This window comes from Macadamia integrifolia, unplaced genomic scaffold (genome assembly GCF_013358625.1).
Source record: "Macadamia integrifolia cultivar HAES 741 unplaced genomic scaffold, SCU_Mint_v3 scaffold952, whole genome shotgun sequence".
Lineage (NCBI taxonomy): Eukaryota > Viridiplantae > Streptophyta > Magnoliopsida > Proteales > Proteaceae > Macadamia > Macadamia integrifolia.
In genome coordinates, this window is record NW_024870595.1 from 153,547 (window position 1) to 167,573 (window position 14,027).

Here is a 14,027-nt window from a genome sequence, read left to right on the forward strand (position 1 = left end):
TGTGATGAGGGAGGATTCACCTTTGTGGGGGAAAAACTTAAGAATCCCAAAAGGATTATTATATCGGCTCTCCAAATGAGGAAGCTACTGGATAAAGGGTGTCAAGGCTACTTAGCATCTGTGATGGATACTAAGATAGAGGTTAGGCTATTAACCGAATTAGATGTTGTAAGGAAATTTTTCGATGTGTTTCCAGATGATTTATCGAGATTGCCCCTGGACCAAGAGACAAAGTTTGTTTGTTATAGACTTACTTCCAGGGTCGACACCTGTTTCAAAAGCCCCATACCACATAGCCCTCAAAGAATTAAAAGAATTACAAGTATAGCTTCAGGATCTTTTGAAGAAGGGATTCATTGGACCTAGTGTGTCTCCATGTGGAGCACCGACATTGTTCATCAAGAAGGACGAAAGTATGAGATTGTGCATTGATTACCAAGAGCTTAACAAGCTAACAATCAAGAACTGGTATCCTTTGCCAAGGATTGATGATCTATTTGATCAGCTGTGGGGTGCTAAAGTATTTTCCAAGATTGACCTTGGATCAGGCTACCACCAGCTCAGGATCAAGGATAGTGATTTCAGAAAGACAAACTTTAGATCTCGAAATGCATACTACGAGTTCTTGGTTATGTCATTTGGTTAACCAATGCACTGGCTAAATTCATGGATTTGATGAGCCTGTTATTCCAGGATGTCTTGGACAAGTTTGTGATTGTATTCATAGATGACATCTTGATGTATTCCAAAAGTGCAGAGGAACTTGTTCACCTAAGACTAGTATTGCAACGTATGAGAGAGAAGCAACTCTATGCCAAATTCAGCAAGTGTGAGTTCTGGCTTTCACAAGTGGCATTCCTAGGCCACATTGTCTCAGATAAGGGTATAAAGGTTGACCCAGAAAAAGTGAAAGTAGTTTTATAGTGGAACAACCCCAAGAATGTGGCAGATATTCGTAGTTTTTTAGAATTGGCTAGATACTACAAGAGATTTATTGAGAACTTCTCTCGCATTTCTATGCAAATGACCTGACTCACGCAAAAGGGTGTGAAATTGGAGTGAGTCTAATGCTTGTGAGAAAAGCTTTAAAGAAATAAATTAAAAGTTGGTAACAGCTCTAATCTTGACTATTCCAATCGGTATAGGTTGTATTGTTGTATACAGTGATGCTTTCAAATTGGGATTGGGTTGTGTATTAATGCACCATAGAAAAGTCATTACTATGCATCTCGCCAACTGAAGGAGTATGAAAAAAACTACTCTACCCATGATTTAGAACTGGCAGATGTGATTTTTCCCTTAAAAATTTGGCAGTACTACTTGTATGGTGAAAAGAGTGAGATATACAATGACCATAAGAGCCTCAAGTATTTCTTCACCCAAAAGGAGCTTAACATGAGGCAAAGGCATTGGTTGGATTTGATGAAGGATTATGACTGTACTATCGACTACCACTCAGGAAAGGCCAATGTGGTAGCTGATGCATTGAGTCAGAAATCACATACCCTGACTCTTGCGTCACTGACCACCAGTGAGCATCTCATCGAAGAGGCCAAGAAAGTAGATTTGAAACTACTAGTGGAAGGTGTCACCATGTCATTATCAACATTGATGGTGCAGCCTAACCTAGTGGATAAAATTACTGCAGCTCAAGTTACTGATGCAGAGTTGCATAAATTAATAGTAGACTGCAAGGAATGGAAACAGAAGGACCCAGATTTCTCCTTGATTGAAGGGGGAATTCTTAAGTTCGAAGGAAGATTGTGCGTGCCAAATTATGGTGATTTGAGAGATACTATTTTGAGAGAGGCACACAGCTCTTTGTACTTTATTTACCCTAGCAACACCAAATGTATAAGGACCTAAAAGCTTCCTATTGGTGGAAGGGAATGAAGAATTATGTGGTTACACATTTGTCGAGATGCCTTACTTGCCAACAAGTCAAGGCAGAGAGACAAAGACCCCATGGTTTACTGCAATACCTATTTCGGAGTAGAAATGGGAGAATATGACCATGGACTTTGTCATAGGATTACCCAGCACCACCAAGGGTATGGATGCCATTTTGGTAGTTGTTGACGGCTTGACCAAAGCAGTTCACTTCATCCCAATTAAAGTCACCTTCTCTATGGACAAGTTAGCCAAGTTATATATTGACAATATGATCCGGCTACATGGTGTACCAGTCAGCATCATCTCTGATCAAAATCTCAGATTTACTTCTAAATTCTAGATGTATGGGTAGAAGGCTATGGGTACACAACTGAATTTTAGTATAGCATTTCACCCACAGACCGATGGGAAATTAGAGAGGACTATCCAGACCTTAGAGGACCTACTTCGAACATGTGCCCTGGACATAAGTTACAGTTGGGATGAGCATATATCTCTTATTTACAACAACAGCCACCAGGCTATAATCGGTATGTCTCCATTAGAAGCACAATGCAAGACTCATCTCTATTGGGACGAAGTTGGTGAATGGCACATCTTAGGTCCAAACTTGGTATAGGACACTAGTGAGAAAGTGGGTGTGATCAGAGAGAGAATCAAGGCAGCTCAGTCCAGACAAAAGAGTTATACGGATGTCAGAAGAAAGCATTTGGAGTTTGATGTGGGAGACAAATTATTCTTATAGATCTTCCTAGCCAAGGGAAATACGGTTCAGCAAGAAGGGAAAGCTGATTCTAAGGTATATGGGACCTTATGATATTTTGGAGAGGATAGGATTGGTGGCATACGGGATAGCCTTACCACTAGAATTGGAGGGCACCCATAATGTCTTCCATGTAACCATGCTGAGGAAGTACATACCTGACCTAACTCATGTTTTGATAAATGTACCGTGTGAGTTGGATAAGGATTTCTCCTATACGGAGTTTCTGGGAAAGATTGTTGACCGGAAGGACCATACCCTTTGTAATTATACTATTTCATTTGTCAAGGTGTAGTGAATGAATCACCCAGAGCAAGAAGCCTCTTTGGAGCGAGAAGATGAAATGAAGAAGCAATATCTAAGATTGTTTGACTTACAAGGTGCGTTCAATTTCGAAGACAAAATTCTTGTAAGGTGGGGGGAATGTTACACTCGTACCCTAACCCGGTCTAATTTGAACTTTTGTGATAGATCTTGGACCGGAGATACGGAGTACCAATGGATTTTGGCTCATGGCAGCTCATTCCAAAAAGGGAAGGGTTGACCCCACTTGCTTGTGCATTTAATGCCAGTTTAACTGGAGAGGATTCAAGCCTTTTGACTCTAGGCAATAAGCAACCTGACACCTCCCTACCCGAGTCCCAACACGTAACAAAATTTTTAGAAGAACATGGCCATAACTAAGGGCAACCCCCTAGGGGATGCCCAAGCGGGGATAGTTGGCAGTCAAGGCACAGCACTACCTTGATCATAGGTAACAAGGCCACTGAAAGCACCTGGGCTGAATCCAATGGCCCATTGTGCTGTCAAATAGGTTCCGATGCTTGTAGTTCCCATGACCCATAACATGGCCAGTTCTGTATGACCTCACATACTCTCCCACACCCTTCCTCATGACTTTTACACCCTATAAGTCTAAAGGAAATGGGCCCACATGTCCTGAATGACGGATTAACCTACTAGGACCGGACCAGGGCCAACCAAATAGGCTTTAAGCATTTCACTTACTATAAATATGAGAAGTGAGATAATTTCTCACTTCTCACCTATCAAAAAATGTGGAGAGGAGAGAAAAGAAGAGATAAAGGAAGAGAAGAAAGAAGAAGGGAGAAGCTTGACCTAGCTCCCGGCTTCACGTCCCGTTGCCAAAATCTTATCGTAGATAGGTGCTACTTCCCCTGCCACTCTTTCTTCATTTTGAGCTAGTGTAATTGAGCAAGGGTATGAATCACTGGGTTGGAGGGCTAAGCTTTGACTTCAGCACTTCCCGAAAGTTGGGTGAGTGTGTATTTCACTCTCCTATGTAATTGTCGAGCTCAAACCAAGCCGGGTGAGTACCGACAACACTTGTGACCAAATGGCTCAACAGAATCAAAACCTCTTCAACTTAAAATGGAGGTGGGGGTCATCGGATTCAGCCCAGGTGCTTCTGGTGTCCTTGTTTTCGGTGGTCAAGGCAGTGTTGTGCCTTGACTTCCTATTGTCCCTCTTGGTCATTCCATAGGGGGCTGCCATAGGTTGCGTGCATGGTCTTCCAAAAATTATAGCACGTGTCAGGACCAAGGTAACGAGGGGTCGAGTCACTTACCGCTTAGGGTCGGAAGGCTTGAATCCTCTCTAGTTGGATTGGCATGAAATGCACAAGCAAGTGGGGTCATCCCTTCCCTTCCTGCAATGAGCTGCCACGAGCCAAAACCCGTTGGTACTCCAGATCTCTGGTCCGAGATCTATCACGAAAGTTCAAATTAGACCGGGTTAGGGTACGGGTGTAGCAATTTGTGTGGTTATAAACAGAATGTATATAAATGCCAGAGACCAGTCAGTGGAAGTTCTGCAGTCAGTTACAATAGAAGTAGTTGGTGACAAATCATCTTCACATGATGTAGCTTCTTTGGATTTCAAGATACATTGTGGGATGCAAAAGGTCGCCATTACTTTAAAAACTGCCTTATCGAAGGTGTTGTGGATTGCACCTGGGGGAATGGCCAGTCCATATATATATATATATATATGTATGCATATAATGAAACTAGGGTCAAGTCTCAATGAACTATTATTATTCTTTGGAAAATTATGTCCCCCTCCCCTGTAGTTTGTTGAAATTACATGTGGATCCAAGGGTTTGAAGGAATTACACCCCCTCCCTTGGCTATAACGGTGTTAGTATGCTGTTAATTTTAAATCTGAAAAGACAATATTACCCTTTAATGAAAAAACAACTTAATCTTGAAAGACCATTATACCCTTAGGTTGTCTTATTTCGTGAAATCCTAAACCAGCCTTAAATCACAGTTGCTTATGTCACCTACCACCTTCAAACTCTAGATTGCATACCATGACAATCTTGGTAAGAATAAAAAATGAGGAAACTGTGATAACCATAAGAGAGCACCTGCAGTAGGCACAACGAATGGCTCGTTCTCCTACTTCTCATCTTCCACCTGATTCTAGTCATTATTTTGAAATTCGCTTGGTTCACCACTTGATATTCCCCCACCTCCAACAGAACGCTGTGACTTGAACCTCAAAATCACCTGCATCAATATTAGCTTTCCCCTCAAATTCCCCTTCTCCCTCCTTTGTTTCTTAACTTCTTCTTCTTCTTCTTCCTCTCCCACTTCCTCCTCCTCCTCCTCCTCTTCTACTTCTACCTCAAATTTTTCATCATCATACATAGGTGCTCCACCTTCACCCTTCGATTCACCCTCCAAACTGGTCTCAGGCCTCAGACCCTTCCTCAGTGGCTCCTCTCTCTCCTCTCCGTCTCCTTCCTCATCATCACTCTCTTCCCTCCTCCGCATCGCCTCCTCTGGGTCACTCTCATAATCAACTTCTTCCTCACCTTCGACCACCATCTACTTTTCAATTAACCTAAACTATAAATCTCAAATCTAATCCAATGAAACAACACCCCCAAAAATACAAATTTTATACAAAAAAGAAACTCACAACTTCTTAATAATTTCACTAAAATGAAACTCTAAATTTCTTGATTCAGAACGAATGGAAGCCAACCTAGAAAGATTGAAAACAAAATTTAACGACCTAAATCTCTATATTTTGCATATAAATGCATATGAAGAAGATAGATGATGCTTCCACAGCAATTTCATCATATAAAATCGCTAATTGTAGTGGCCAGATGGTTAAATTGGCCAATCCATAGACCCTTGTATAAACAATCTCTATAGACAAGCAATACAAGGGAGTGGTCCATCAAGGCCACCGACGAAGAAACGGCTCAAACCCTCGGCCCGTCCGTTTAAGGCCCTCAAGTTACAATCGACGTCAACGTAAGGAAGAGAAGCCATTGAAGTTAACATTGAACTCTGGCTATGAGGCCGAGGCTGAGCTCAATTCTAAAGTCTTTCAGGCCCTATTGCTGAACCCATTATAGGTAAGTTCTGAAAACCAGAGGTTGAAGACGACATGGGAGGTTGGCTTCCTTCTTTTGTTTTAGTTGAAGGGCACATAGGTAAGTTCACCTATAAAGAAGTACATTTTAGGTATTAAATGTTAGTGATATTGATGTAATCAATTAATAGTCTCATTTAACAGGCACTAACGGATTGGACTTAATTGTGAGAATTTTATAAAATTCAGGGGAGGGGGCGTAATTCCTTCAAACCCTTGGATCCACGTGTAATTTCGACAAACTACAAGGGAGGGGGACGTAATTTTCCCTTATTTTTTTGTCATTACCTATTTAGTTATAAACTAACTATAATAATCGAATTTTTTCTATTATTGATCTTTCTTTTCTATTTTCCCTTCATGTAGGGATGTAAAATATTAGCTCTTCCTTGCTTTGGGGACTAGATACCAAGATTTATTATAGATTAGGGCCAAAACTCGGCAAATGATAATAGTGGATTTGTATTTAAAGCTGGTAGAGTATTTGGAAATGGTAATGAACATACCGATCTTGGTAGAGCTTATGGAGCTTATTCTAGAGTAATTTGGTATGGAACCAAAGTCTTTGATGTTAAAGTTCCTGAAGGAGGACAAGCTTAGAACTATGTCCACCAAAAGTAAGATCTCTCTGCCTTTCTCATTCTTTTTTTTTTTTATTGGGAAATATTTTTAATTTCCTTCTTAATTGGGAGAGAGAATGGGGTGTCATCTCTAAATTAAACAATATTTTTGCTATGAGGAAGCATTTGTAGATATGTTGTCTACTTGTCTATATCATTATCTAATTATGGCTTAATATTTATACAAATGTGTATTTTATGGTAGAATGCAAATGTATCAAAATATTAATATATTAATTTAAAAAAAAAAGTATTAGGTTAAATATTTTTTTTAAACAAGAAAAAAAAATTAAGGGTCATATTATTATTGAGATGGATCACCCAGTTCAACTTAAGGCTTATTAATGGAATTCTTCATTTATCAAATGATTAGAATGACCAAATCATTTACCCACATGAAAAATGAGTCATAAGAATATTCTGATACAGTACTATTCTCGTAGGATAGAATTTCCCTTCTGGGTAGATGTGGGAAGCAATTTACTCAATTGCATAGCTATTGAGATGTTGGGACTTATAATAATATGGTCCCACATCAATTATTTGAGACTATGAATCTCACTTAATATACCTTAGGTCATCTCTACAGAAAGCTTTAAGGTTCAGGGGTTGAACCTTCAAGTGTTATTTGTTGGACATTAAGTGTACAGCCGCTGCCAGCCTCCCAAAAGATGTCTTGTGAGGAAAGATGCATATTTTATTACTTATAACATCCCCCTCCATAGCAGTCACACTCACGAGTCAAGCCAGGATCTGGGCAGAGACATTGGGCCTTCTCCATACAATTAATATGGGCACCAACAATCCCCCCCAAAGTCGCAAACCTGTGCCCGGGGAGACTCGTACCTGTGACCTGCTCTGATCCCACTTGTTGGACCTTGAGTTTACGGCCACTACCAGTCTCCCAAAAGACATCTTGTGAGGGAAGGTGTGCACGTTATTACTTATAGTATCCCCCTCAGCAATAGTCACATTCACGAGTCGAACTGGGATCTGGGCAGAGACTTTGGGCCTTCTGTATATAGTCGATATGGGCACCAATAGTATTATTTTGTTGAGTTTTCTGATTTTATTTAACTAGTCTGTAATAGCAAAACAAAATATTGACCATTTATGGACTTTAATATTGTTGCAAAGTTATACTCTATTACCATTTGTTTGAAATTGAAAAAAATAATCCGATGTGATGTGCTTAAGTTTTAATAGAAAACAGGCACCTTATGTGGTTAGAAATAGGAAAGGTTTCTTGAATTACAATAATCTGATTCATGATAGAACAAACAAGAAGCAATTTTGTAATTTTTTTTTTTTTACATTTGGGAGTTCCTTTTATTGTGATTTTATAGGCTGATATTTCACTTATGAGGTCCACCCATGTTGGACACCAAGCAGATTATGTTGGATGCAAATTAAGATGCAAGTTTGGCCTAGAGAGCCTGAGCTCACCCAAGCCCATCCTCAACCCTGACAGGGCCTGTTGGGATTTTCACCTACAGGTTAGGCCAGGGTTGATATTTCTAAATTCGGGGTCAGGTTAGAGTAGGTCTAGGCAGAAGCCCTAGTCTAAGCCCAACGTGGTTCGACCCTATATTTATAAATGTAAATAAATTTATTAAAATGAATAGATTCTACCCTCATAGAACAAAGAATAGGGTTGATTAAGAACAAAAATACTACATTTTTTTCACCAATTTTGAAAATAATAACATTTTTCATGATGATAATTATTATATATAATTTTCGAGCAAGAGAACGCTACCTTGATAGCACAGGCATAAGCAAGAGCATGGGAGCATCTTTAGCACCTATAGGGCGGGGGCTTTTTTTTTTTTTTTTTTTTGTACCTATTGTGTCCTAGGCATATCCTGCACCAGAAGGGTCACATGCTTCCTCCCATTATTATATATCATACATAAGGTTGCCAAGTTCAATCAGGCCTAACCTGTCCTAGCTTAGCCCAAACAAGTTCGATCAGGACCAAGCTAGGCTGTGATGGACAGAGACTGACAATGTTGGGCCTAGGCTAACATTTAGGGGTGTCTATCAGAACTGAAATAGAAAACAAAAATCGAAACGGATGTCGAAGATTGAATCAAATTAAACCAAAATAAATTATTTAAATTTTGGTTTAGTATTATGGAATATTTTCTTGGTTCGATTTTGGTTCCAAAGATGAGATCATTGTTGCAAATCGAATCAAATAAGTAATCAAATAAATTCTATGCTATTTTTTATGTTTTAATCACTGTGGATGATAAACTCTATTCTTTTGTAATATTTGAAAAAAGTTGGGTGGATTATAAACCTAACAAATAGTTTTGAAAAAGTATTAAAGATTTGAAAACACAAGAATTTATAGTTCATGACATCCGTTGGTTACTTTGAGTACAAAATAAAAAAATTAACATATATTACATGAAAAGAAAGACGAAATTTAAAACTTAAACTTATGACCAAATTAACCAATTTAAGTTCAGCTAAAAAAAATTATATTAGAGTTTATCTTTTTCTTATGTCTTATACTCTTTGGAACATGTACTCATTGTTCTTTATTATTGTAAAATTTCAGGAATAATTTTCAGTACGTGTGGAGGCTAATTGCAATGGACAAGGGTCAAAATTATCCAAGCATGTGAAATGGTTAAACAGACAGACTAAACCAGAAGTTGGTAAATTTAAAGATATTTTGTACATAGACAGTGAAGGATGGCTTGCAAATCAACCTTGACTAGAAAGTTTTTCCTTTTTTTTTTGGTAGAACTTGACAAGAAAATTCTTGACGCTGTAAACTTTTGCAGTCTTAGTATTGATTTGCTTTATCTCTTAGATGTAACTAATAGAATTAAACTACTCAATCACCATGCTCATGATAGGATTTGGAGATCTCGAACCATACTCGAGATGCAGCGGAAATGAAAATCGGGTTCTTTCGCATTCAATTTCATCAACCAAAAGAAGTTTATACCAAAAGGTATAAACGAATAATTAATATAATAACATATACCTAATCAAAGAGCCTCAAATATGACTCCTCCTACAGTCAATGGTTCTTCCTTTTTGTTGAAAGACAAGCTTTGATCCAGAACTTCAAGTTAGACTTAAACTCTAAAATTTCACAAGCTTTTAAGTACAACTTCAATGGTGAAAAACCCTTTTCAAAACCAATCTACATCCTTCTCTTCTTAGAGAAGGAATAATCAAAAGCATAGAAAAGAGAAAATAGAGAGAAGAGACTTGAGAGTTGTGTGAGAGAGAGTGAGGGGGTTTATATTATGAACTCTACTTAATTTGGAATCCAAATTCCCAAGAGTCACCCAGTCACCATAATCTCTTCTTTCGCAAAATCAAGGCTTCTTAATTTAGAATCCAAATTCCCAAGAGTCACCATAACTTCTTCTTTCCCAAAAGCAAGGCTACTTAATTTGGAATCCAAATTCTTAAAAGTCACCCTAATATCTTCTTTCCCAAATTCACTTAAGCAAGGCTACTTAATTTGGAATCCAAATTCTTAAAAGTCACCCTAATATCTTCTTTCCCAAATTCACTTAATCTTATCTTGACCATATTGCTTGTTTCCAAAGAAAGGGAAGAGGCAGAGTCTAATAGGAATGATCCAATCCTATCATTACCTTATTAAGATAGAATTAGAAAAATCAAGTATTTAATAAATATGAAATTACCCAAGTATCCCCACTGACCAACACCCTCATTATGGAATATTAGGGATGCATGAAATTACCGCCATACCCTTATGCCATAGTATATGATTCAAGGGGTGCACATGCAAATGACGGGATTGGTTAAGATATGAATGCATTCAATCTTATAACTATTTTACAAATAGTACAGAGCTCTGATTCCAATCCAATGGCATGCATTGAAACCCCACATTGGTGTTCCCCTATAAGGGCAATGATTACCTTATTGACATACCTATTACTCATGCAAATTAGACGCATAGGCAACATAACGGCATTGGTCCAATTTGGACCTCTGTCATTGTTATGTCTAAGTGTACATTTCATTCACACAGTGAATAGTATCTCTCAGGCTTAAGATAGATGTGACATTATGTTTATCCCATTAATTAGCACAAGGCACATGCAGTTATGCATGCGGGATATGACATAGTATACTCTTCGCCAACACACACACACACACAATATGTGTGCTCGCATTCATATCCCGACATCACTATGTCTGGTCATATGTAATGCGACAACCATATGATATGGATGCCCAGTCAAACCTTAGTTGTGACTGAATTTAAACAAATTATGGACACAGTTGCATTTTTATGATCACTTGTGATTAAAAAAAAAAAAAAAAAAAAAAAATCTATATATGAAATGAACTAGTTCATTACATGATACCGGGTTTGATAGACACAATATCCAACAGCTCAATCATTGAAAATAGATTGAAATATAATAGAAGAGATTTGGCAATAAACTAGCCTCTGGATCCATATATTTTTAAGAAGACAATCCTTTTATATTCAAATCTTATCCATTGATCGTTTTTTCATTTTTTTTTTAGCGGTTATGGCCAATAGCTGATGGGCATTGCTATCGATTTATAAATTGTTTGCAGAGGTCAATTCTATAATAGAGAAAATTGGGCCTCTCTAAAAATAAGGCTCAATTACTAACAAGTCTACGCATAAACTTATACTTTACACTTTAAAGGGTTAACTGAAAAACTCATTACCTACTATCCAACCAATCCTATTAGTCAACACCCTTCAACTAATGCTTACTCATACAAGGATTGAATGTTAGCCCATATGTGATGAAAATATTACAGTAACAATATACACTCAAGGGTGCCATTTGAGTGGTGTGTGATAAATTGGTGGTTGAGGATCACGGCGCATCTTTGCTTCACACATTGACAAATTAATAAAGACCTAGATCTAAACTAAATCAATTAATGAGACAAGTATGCATGGATTTTTTATGATGTGCGTATGTCATATCGTACTCCATAATTTCAAAATATCATGAATACATCCTTTTACTATATAAATTTATAGAAGGCCGTGATAGGGTCATCCATCTTAATTTGTCCCATGCATAGATCATGAAATGTTTTATCCATTGAGCTAGTAAGCTTACCCCACTTTTACAACTATTTTCTTACATATCATGAAATAATTTAACATGTCTCATACATCTATAATGAAATGCTTCACCCACTGAGCTAGTTAGCTCACCCCTTTTGTACAATTGCTTTCTTACAGATCATGATAAGGTTGTAGGGCTGAAAAGGAACCAGCTAATAGTTGATCATTCGGATTTAAGATCTTTATTTTTTATAGCTCCTAGTTATAGGATGATCTCTTGATGTAATTACATAACTCAAATGTGTAATTAACAATGTTGCGACCAGAGCTGATCATAAAGACTGTGATAATGTAATTATTTTGTAAATGAATGTTTTCAGTTTAGTATCATGCATTGTTGATGTAATGCTTTTATTTTATCATTTGGTCTCCACCTGTGAGGGTCTCTTGTCCTAGGTTTTGGGTCGTGACAGCATGTGTCATGCACCCAACACCGTATTAAAGCAGCCTACCAAATTTCACAAGTGATTGCAACTTTGCTACACATAGACTAAGAAAGACCTAATCTCAAGGGAGCCATTAGAGTGTTTATATTGTTACTGTAATGTTTTCATCATATATAGGCTAACATTCAATCCTTGTATGAGTAGGCATAGCTGAAGGATGTTGACTAATAGACTTCTTTGGATAGTAGGTAATGAAATTTTCAGTTAACCCCTTAAAGTGTTAAGTATTAGTTTATGCATAGACTTGTTAGTAATTATGCCTTATTATGGGAGATGCCTAATTTTCTCTGTTATAGGATTGATCCCTACTCACAATTTATAGATTGATGGCAATGCCCATTACTTGCAAATTCTAACTGCTATAGAAAAAAACAAAAAAACAAAAAAAAAAAAAAAAAAAAAAAAAAAAAAAAAAAAAAAAAAAAAAAAAAAAAAAAAAAAAAAAAAAAAAAAAAAAAAAAAAAAAAAAAAAAAAAAAAAAAATAAGATTTGAATATAAAAGGATCGTCTTCTTAAAATAATATGGATCCAGAGGCTAGTTTATTGCCGAATCTTTTCTATTATATTTCAATTTTTTTTCAATAATTGAGCATAGTGATTGAGTAGTTTAATTCTATTAGTTATAACTAAGAAATAAAATAAATCAATATTGAGACTACGAATGTTTTATAGTTTCAAGAACTTTCTTGCCAAGTTCTACAAAAAAAAAAAAAAAAAAAAATTTCTTGTAAAGGTTGATTTGCAAGCCATCCTTCACTGTCTATGTACGAAATATCTTTAAATTTACCAACTTCTAGTTTGATCAATTTGTTTAAGCATTTCACATGCTTGGATAAGTTTGACCCTTGTCCATAGCAATTAGCCTCCACGTACTAAAAATTATTCCTGAAATTTTACAATAATAAAGAACAATGAGTACATGTTTCAAAAAGTATGAGACAGAAGAAAAATTGATAAACTCTCATATTAAAATTTTCTAGCAAAACTTAAATTGGTTAATCTGGTCATAAGTTCAAGTTTTAAATATTGGTTTTCTTTTCATGCAATATATGTTAATTTTTTTATTTTGTTCCTTGCAAAGTAACAAATGGATGTCATGAACCATATAAATTCTTATGTTTTCAAATCTTTAATATTTTTTTCAAAATTGTTTGTTATGGTCATAATCCACCAAACTTTTTTCCAAATGTTACAAAGGAATAGAATTTATCATCCACAATGATTAAAACATAAGAAATGGCATAGAATTTATTCAATTACTTATTTGATTTGGCTTGCAACAACGATCTCATCTTTGGAACCAAAATCGAACCAAGAAAATATTCCATAATATTAAACCAAAACTGAAACAATCTATTTTGGTTCAATTTGATTAAATCTTCAACATCCGTTTCAATTTTGGTTTTCTATTTCAGTTCTAGGTTGACACCCACAAAATGTTAGCCTAGGCCCAACATTATCAGTCTTATTCTGTAATGCCCTGGCTCCATTAACCTTGCACAATATTTTCCTCTTCGGCCCATGGGCCTCAAGGCTTTAAAACGTGTTGTGCCATGTTAATGAGGCTAGAGGTTATTAACTAGCCCAGTGATCTCTCCCTAGGTGATGTGGGACTAAAATTTACACACCATCACCGATCTCCCAAACACACTGGTATTTACTGTACTTGTGGTGGGGACACCTCACCGATCTCTCAGGAAGGTCTGGTACTTACCGTATTCTTGGGTGTCACAAATTCCATTGCAACCAAACTTGGTTCTGATTAA

At 36.9% G+C, this 14,027-nt stretch overlaps 1 protein-coding gene across 1 annotated transcript; it reads left to right on the forward strand.

The window, feature by feature from the left end:
• Positions 1-1,395: 1,395 nt before the first annotated feature.
• LOC122070602 (probable pectinesterase 29) lies at positions 1,396-6,670 on the forward strand. The gene is made up of 3 exons (XM_042634799.1): positions 1,396-1,763; positions 4,543-4,690; positions 6,500-6,670. The coding sequence occupies exons 1-3, from the start codon at positions 1,396-1,398 to the stop codon at positions 6,668-6,670; spliced, it is 687 nt and encodes a 228-aa protein (XP_042490733.1).
• Positions 6,671-14,027: the final 7,357 nt, after the last annotated feature.

Bases quoted from the DNA above. Each gene is read 5' to 3' on its own strand.
- LOC122070602 (XM_042634799.1), top strand. From the start codon at position 1,396: ATGAGGCAAAGGCATTGGTTGGATTTGATGAAGGATTATGACTGTACT. The intron at 1,764-4,542 runs GTGCGTGCCAAA...CACATGATGTAG, and splicing joins CTTAAGTTCGAAGGAAGATT to CTTCTTTGGATTTCAAGATA. The intron at 4,691-6,499 runs GTCAAGTCTCAA...ATTATAGATTAG, and splicing joins ATGCATATAATGAAACTAGG to GGCCAAAACTCGGCAAATGA.